The sequence below is a fragment of the Etheostoma cragini genome, chromosome 1 (genome assembly GCF_013103735.1).
Source record: "Etheostoma cragini isolate CJK2018 chromosome 1, CSU_Ecrag_1.0, whole genome shotgun sequence".
In the NCBI taxonomy this organism is placed as follows: domain Eukaryota; kingdom Metazoa; phylum Chordata; class Actinopteri; order Perciformes; family Percidae; genus Etheostoma; species Etheostoma cragini.
Genome location: NC_048407.1, coordinates 7,097,241 through 7,105,480, shown reverse-complemented (window position 1 = coordinate 7,105,480; position 8,240 = coordinate 7,097,241). Strand labels below are relative to the sequence as shown.

Genomic DNA, 8,240 nt, shown 5'->3' with positions numbered 1-8,240 from the left:
TAACACTAGGTGTTAAACACACATGTCCGTGCAGGAAACGTGCGTTTCTGCCTCGTCTCAGCTTTTCCTGATGTTTTACCCTTGTTGCTGTCATTTCAACAAGTTCACACTACTATCTTAACAGTAGCTGTTAAACACACATCTCAATGCAGGAAACGTGCGTTTCTGCCTCTTCTCAGCTTTTTGTGACGTTTCAACCTTGATTCTGTCATTTCATCAGGTGTACTTTAGTTTCTTAACAGTAGCTGTCAAACACATATCTCCATGCAGGAAACATCTGTTTTGGCCTCTTCTGATCTTCTAATGATGTGTAAACCTTGTTTCTGTCATTTCAACAGTTTTTCATTATTTTCTCAGCAGAAGGGGCTATACACATACCTCCATGCAGGAAACATGATTATTGGCCTCTTCTGAGGTTCTAATCATATGTAAACCATTTTCACATTAGTTACTTAGATACCGGCTTGATGGTAACCACAATCAGAGAAAGTATTTTCAAGAAAAACTTCAAGTCAATGGGCATTGGGCTGCTGAAAAAATGTCTGGCTCCGTCTTAAGGCTGCAAATGGACTGTATATTCCCTATGAAGGTTACATGGAGCTTGATTTCCCTGTTTTGGTTAAGACCCTGACACAAATCGGCGTTCTAGTTGTAGAGGACCAACAGGGTTAGTCAAGACCACAGAAAAAGGCTGTACCTGGCCTCTTAGGAATGAACATCATTGGCCCCTGTTACCATTTGCTGTTTGGGTCTAGTCTTTTTGAATCACCTGTTCTCCAAACTGCCATTAAGGAGTGGACAGAAACCTTTTCCATGTGTCAACACAAGGAAGCTTCGTACACACATGGGTGATTGGGTAAAGCCAAGGTTCATGGTCGAGCCATCGGGGACTCTGCTAGTTCATTAAAGTGGATTTGCACTGGCTGTCCTGGCAGGGCCGTATTGAATTTCCTGTAGTCAATTTGGGCATTGAAGATGTTTGGTCACCGCCTTACACATAGTTAGGTGAACTGCACATGGTGGACCCACTGCAATTGGAAAACAAAGTTTTCATTGAGGAAACAGAGAATCAGAGCATGGGAACAGTTGTTGGATAGAGGTGTGGTACGTCCAAACTATAGCCACTATTCCTCTCCAATTGTGGTGGTTGTTAAATAAATGGAGAAATCAGCTTATGTGTGGACTACCAGTTGCTCAATGCTAAGACAAGAAAGGATGCTTTTCCCTTCAATCAGATGCCATTTGGTCTATGTAACACCCCAGTACTTTCCAAAGTTTGATGAAGCGGATTTATGGAGATCAGTTTTCAGTCTCTACTACTGTACCTAGACATTATCATCTTCTCCTCATCCTTTGACCAGAACCTCCAAGGGTTGACCTTGTACTGACCCGTCTCAAAATACACAATCTGAAGTAAAAGCTACAGAAATGTCACTTGTCCAATCTGTCAGTTCCCACAAAAAATTCTTACGAAGATGTTTCTGTCAGAATGTGTATTGTGCACCAACCAGCTTCATGTAATGTGTAAATCTTGTTTCCAACAATAAAATTGCTCTACATTCATTTCTTACCATATTCTCTTATGACAATGTTTCTATGTCAGTATCATGTAAAAAAAAATTGGCTATTGGCTGCACTAAAGTGGCTAAATGAACCTTAACCAGGAGATGTGGAGCTTAGGAGAGAGAAACCAGAGACACATGTATACATGATTAGTAAATAAAGACTTGGTTAAGGCCTACACAAGTGTCAGCCCATTAACTGATGAACCTTCCCAATCTGCCAGCTTCTGAGAAAAGGCCAGTGATTCCAACAGCAGGCGGAAACAGGAAGTGGTTGGAAGAACTGTAAAAATATAGTTTTGATTTTGTTCTATAATAATAGATGTTTGTATACACATTCTATAACCAGACTGCTGTATAAGTTATGAGCCCTTCAAATGTCATGTATATTAATATGCACCAAATAAATGATTCAAAGCATTAAAGACTTTTAGTGGGTTTAGTCAGGTAACAACACACCTTTTATGATTATCAAACTACACCACCACAACAGAGGTTTCAACAGACACTTTTAATCTGCAAGACTTTTATTACAGTCAAAATTTTCACAAGTAGCAGTTTAATCAAATTATCTCATTTGTACCAGTCAATCTAAATATCAAACATTAGTTTATTTTTTAGGCTAATTGTATGGTCTACTCTAAAAAATAAGAAAAATGTGTATCCAAGCTTTTCAGTCTGAGGTGATGTCTCTTAATGTCTTTGTTTTATCCAAAACCCAAAGATATTTAGTTTAATATGACAAAACAAAGGAAAGCAAAAAAATGCCACATTCGAAAGACTGACCACAGGATTTTTATCTGCCATTTTTACATAAAAAAATACTAAAAACATTTCATCATTATGAAAAAAGTTGGATACGTTTTTTATTGTTGCAGCTCTATTTTCACCGGGCTTCTACTGTGAGAGCGCGTTAACCTGAAGACTTCACTCAACCATAAAACACAGAGGCACCATGTGAAAATACCATCAACCATTAACAAACAAAGAAAACAATTAATATTGTGTGAAATCTGTATCAACTGTGCACTGCTTTCACTACCTTAAAGGGAACATTAATTAGTTTTGAAGTGGAACTACAAGTTTTGCATTCAAAGTGACAAGTGGATTTCAAAAACATTATGCATTAAAAAATAAAAATAAAAACATTTAGCGTCAGAAACCAAAGGAATAAATAAGATAAAAGCATTTGTGCAATTGTGTGGATACATTTACCATCAAACAGGCAGAAGCCACAGTGCTTTAGAAACACACAGCTTGTAATGGATCACAACACACTTGATACACAGGAACATTATTGTCTCAGCTGATTCATACCCAACCATTGTGTTCTGCAAATTATCTTTCTTGCCAAACAAAGGCAATTATCTAAAAACTGTCCATTAAATAAACTCTGGGGAAGATCTTAAAAACGCAAGCTAGTTCTAACTGCCAACGTGTATTGATGTCCAGACAGTCTGACATTTGTCAATAAAAAGGTTTTGAAGTTGTTTGTCAGTAGAAAAAGGTGCCTAGGTCACCCATTCCATTGCGTCTGAACTGGTTTCCCTGAATGGAGACGAAGATCTGGTGGTCCATCAGGTCCTGGACAGCTCGGCTGCAGGACGTCTCCTTGTTTTTGCTCAGCTGGCGACTAAACTGCCACTTTCTGCCTGAGGTTGAGGCTCCATCACCACCTGTGCTGTTATTCTCTGAGGTTGGTTCAGTATGGTTTTCTGTGAGCAAAAGGTCTGCTTAATACTGATTAAATGCAGCAAATCTTCTTACATACAGATCTGCCTTCATTTGAACATCTTTATTTAATGCTCCACATCTTCTGGTTCAATTCCTACCTTCACTAATGTTCAGAGGAACTCCATGTTGTTCCCCGTTGTTGGGTTTCACTAGAATTACCCCATAGCCTTCATTGTTGTGGATCACATTGTTCTCCATGGTGATTAATGGCATCACATCAAGCTCATCAGCAAAGTCCTGCACACAAACCAAACAAACATTTATACATAATAGGATTGAATTAAAAAAAACATGAGGCCAGCACTAGTACTAACAATAGACAAATGCTGTGCTAGGTTAAGACAAATAAAGCATGTCTTAGCACTTTAAACCTTTGACACATGCACTGCAAACCTGAACATTTTAATTACCAGGCAAAGCTGTATGTAAGAATGCAAATGTCTGATTAACTTGGATTGTACAAAGTCAAAGAAATGTCTGATTGAGACCAAGGGTCAGAATTCACAGCAAGCAACTGGTGGTGGGGGAACCTAATGAAATTTCTATTGCCTTGCACAAAACCGTGAGAAAAAGAAACCTTTGGCATCACACATCTGGGTATCTTATTTCCTACCCAGTTAAAAGACCAAGTTAATTTGGATCCATTATTAAAATCTTTTGTGATGTTAATAGATGAGCGACTCTCATTCTCTCAATAGCAGGGAAAGGTCAGTGTTCTAAAAATGGTTTGTGTTTGCAAGCTGAACTAACTTATTCAATCTCTTCCTCTGGAGGTCCCCCAGCCATAGTTTAAATAGTTTGAGAGGATAAAATAAAGACATTTAAATGGAATGGTAAAAAACCCAGGGTACATTACAAATACCTACTGATATTTGGGTCCACCAAAGATGATGTATTAATACTATGCTTTTAACTTGCCCACTGGTCACTTTCTGCGGAGACATCCCCAGTAGACCTGGTAGACCTCCCCCTTTTTTCTTTTCTTTAATAGAGGGATTGGTTGGAATAGGGAAATGTCACACTGGGGGATCTGGTACAGAAATTTGGAATCCTTAAGTCTCAATTATTTAGATATTTGCAACTTTTCCATCTGTTATATCCAGGTGGACTGTGTTTGAATGCGGTAACCCTCATTGATCTCCGCAGCTTTGCGACCCAGGTAGCGAGGTGGGTTTGATCAAGGTAAATTATGGTCAATTTCCATGTGAATTGCGCACGACTTGGGTTGCTGGGGCGACACAAATTATGTGATTGGTTGGAAATGACAATGGGGTTGGCGAATGCTTTGGAAACACAACAACATACATTTTGTCTTACTGTGCTTTACGCTGAGTTTTCACTACAGAATACAGGTGAAACTCAAAAAATTAGCATATGGTGCACAAGTTCGTTCATTTCAGTAATTCAACTTAAAAGGTGAAACTAACGTATTATATAGACTCATTACATGCAAAGTGAGATATTTCAAGCCTTTATTTGATATCATTTTGATGATTATGGCGTACAACTTATGAAAACCCCAAATCCAAACTCTCCTGACCTGAACCACATAGAGAATCTATGGGGCATTGCCAGGAGAAAGATGAAAGACATGAGACCGAACAATGCAGAAAAGCTGAAGGCCGCTATTGTAGCATCCTGGTCTTCCATAACCCCTCAGCAGGGCCACAGAGTGATAGCATCCATGCCACACCACATTGAGGCAGTAATTCATGCAAAAGGGGCCTAAAAAAAGTACTGAGTACAAATGCATGATTATACTTTTCAAAGGGTCAACATTTCTGTATTTAAAATCCTTTTTTTATTGATTTCATGTAATATGCTAATTTTCTGAGATTATGAATTTGGGGTTTTAATAAACTGTACACCATAATCATCAAAATTATATCAAATAAAGGTTTGAAATATCTCATTTTGAACGTAATGAGTCTATATAATATATTAGTTTCCCCTTTTAAGTTGAATTACTGAAATGAATAAACTTTTGCACCATATGCTAATTTTTTGAGTTTCACCTGTATATAGAACTAAGATGTAAGAGAAGAGAGGTGGATCCGAGTAATAGTCTGTAAATGTAATAGAATTTTTTTTCTGCCATGCTGATCGATCAACTTTTGCACCTTAAAATAATGTTTCCAAAATCATTTCAGTGGTTCATTAACTTGGTTGAATTACACATAAGAATAATGGTAATAGTAATGGACAATTCCGCTTCCAACCTGTAGGGGGGCCGAAGACGAAAAGTGCTTTGGTAGATAAGTAGATAATGACATTAGTTCTGCTGGTATACACCTGGACTAGAGTATGGGATGTTAGCTGTACTGTTCACGGAGTATGATATGAAAACAACGTCCATTTCTAGGACCTAAGGTAAGTGTTATGCATTGCTCCCGTGATGACCCAGGTGATCTCTGAATTGTCATGACTAGGGATATACCCATGCAGGGCTCGACATTAGGGCTTGTCAGCTTGTCCAGGACAAGACACCAGAGACAAACAGCGTCCACCATTGACGTTACACCTCTGTTAGCTTTACTGGTGCTTCTCTTTCACTTTTAGCCGTTTGTACAGTTAGCTAAATTTACCAGGCAAAACAGGAAGAAGGCACCAAAGGACTACTAGTAATTCAACGATGTGGTAGCAATGGATCTGGACGAGAAGGATAATTCTGGGAGTAGGAAAGGGTGGGCCGCGATTCTTCCTTCTCCCACGCGACACAGGATCATGCACTTTCATTTATTTGAATACCGGAAAAAGTGTCTGGTCTTATTTTATTTGTTTATTTAATACAGGGGCAGTGCATATTAATGGCCATTTCTGTCAACACGCCTGAGTTAGCCATAAGGCTATTTTTCCATCTATACATAGATTAAATTTTTTTTTTTAATAAAAAAATAACCATGCTGTCTAGTAAGCATCTTTATATGCCACACCTGTGAGGTGGATGGCCTTTCTCGGTAAAGGAAAAGTGCTCAATGATTTAGAGATTTAACTTTCACAAGACCAAAAATCCGACTGACTGGAAAAGGTATAGGCAATTGAGAAATTATTGTGTCCAGAAATGCAAAATCTAGCTACCATAAAGAAAAACTTGTACATGACTTTAAAAACCCTTAACAGTTCCCAAATACAATTAAAGATATAATAAACACATCCAAGAAATCCTCACCTACTAAACTCAGTCAATAATATCACTTTACAAGACTCACTACTTACTGCACAAGCATGCAATCAACATTTCTTGATCTTTTGAAACATTTCAATCAAAATTGCTCCACAAGCACTGGATAAAGCTTACAAATGACATTTTCTCTGCATCTAATAGAAGTCAACTAACTGGTGCAATTTTCATTGATTTGACGAGAGCGTTTGACTTTGTTGATCACTACTTGCTCTTAGATACATTTTTCTGTGCTAGTCTGTCAGGCATTGCAACTGCGTGGTTCAATTATTATCTCCGTAACAGAAAACAATGTGTTAGGGTGCAAATCCTTGTATCATAACACATTGCTTAGCCTTAATTTCAGGTGTCCCTCAAGGTTCAACTCTTGGTCCACTTCTCTATTTTTGTTAATAACCTTCCATCAATCTGCTCTGAATGTTGTGTTCAGCTTTATGCAGATGATACGGAATTATACACTTCTAAAAAACAAATTTATTAAAAAGATAAAATCAGCTCTGCAGTCTGACAACAGATGTTGACAAAGTTTTCCTTTGGGGACATAATTTGAAACATTTGAAGATGGAAGAAGGTAATATATTGCAATACACTGCAGACTATTGCAATATGTTATATAAAATTGAAATAATATTGTCTCATGAGGTAAGTATTGTGATAATGTATTGTGAGGCCTGAGTTGATTCCCAGCACTACTTTCTAAGGTTATATTGTTTGCCAATTGCCAGTTACCATGACTGGCTGCTGACAATTTGGCATTGTGTGCTTTGATTATTTTGGCATGCAGTTAACATGCCAGTGTTAATTTAGATTTTAAGGATAACTTAATTACCTGCATTTGCTCAACACGGTTTGGAAGAAGCAAAAAACAGGAGTAAAGTAAATAAGTACTGTACAGTGTATCTAACCATGTGGAGTTCAAAGTAATGATAGGCCTATACACTTGAAAAAGTGACTAATAATAATTATCACATTTAAGAAAGGAATTTAGTGTGTGGCCCTACGTTGTAGGGCTTTTTTTTTTAAATAGGAAAACAGTTTGGTTGTACTGTTCCGTAATATGCAAAAAATAAAAAAGAATAATCATAAGACTGAGGATTATGATTCTGCCTGAAAACAATCATAATATCTTTTAACCATATCGTACAGCCCTAGTTGTAATCAGTAAGCACGTTAAGGGTGAAACGTGAGCCTTCTGGCACCTGACTGTACAGTAAATACTGTGGTCGAGCATGTTGATTCACTAAATTATACTTCATAAAATGAAGACTTTTCTTTATACCAACACTATTGATAGTTTTCGTTTCTGATAAGCACAATTTTTATTAGAGCCATCTCGTTATTTTTCACCTTGATGAGAACACCGTCTTTACAGTGATGGATACCATTACCAACCAGACTGCAAACACTGCCAGGGTAAATCTCCACACCAGCCCCCTGCATACAAAACATAATATGACTGACCACATTTACATACTGTACATTTACATTAAAGTTACACATTACATAACATGACAATCTATTATCAGTTGTCTGCATAGGTTAGATAATAAATAATGTAACAAAGACATGCAGTGTTTCACATTAATTAACTGGTCTATGGCAGAGCCATAGTTTGTTCCGCCAGTGCATTTGTGCATTTGCTTTATGCAAGATTTCTCTCAGTCTAGACCGTAAAGCCACCCAGAGAAGTCACAGAAGAAAAAGCCCCCACCCCACTGTAAGCGACACACACACACACACACACACACACACACACACACACA

At 37.8% G+C, this 8,240-nt stretch overlaps 1 protein-coding gene across 1 annotated transcript in view; it reads right to left on the bottom strand.

Annotated features, from left to right (window-relative positions):
- Positions 1 to 2,054: 2,054 nt before the first annotated feature.
- Positions 2,055 to 8,240, bottom strand: part of shcbp1 (SHC SH2-domain binding protein 1) — a 43,455-nt gene continuing 37,269 nt past the window's right edge. Inside the window, exons 11-13 of the mRNA XM_034874983.1 lie at positions 7,825 to 7,911; positions 3,395 to 3,533; positions 2,055 to 3,277 (exon numbers count right to left, since the gene is read on the bottom strand). Coding sequence (XP_034730874.1) covers positions 3,057 to 3,277; positions 3,395 to 3,533; positions 7,825 to 7,911 — 447 coding nt within the window. The 3' untranslated portion in view covers positions 2,055 to 3,056. The remainder of the gene's footprint in view (positions 3,278 to 3,394; positions 3,534 to 7,824; positions 7,912 to 8,240) is intronic.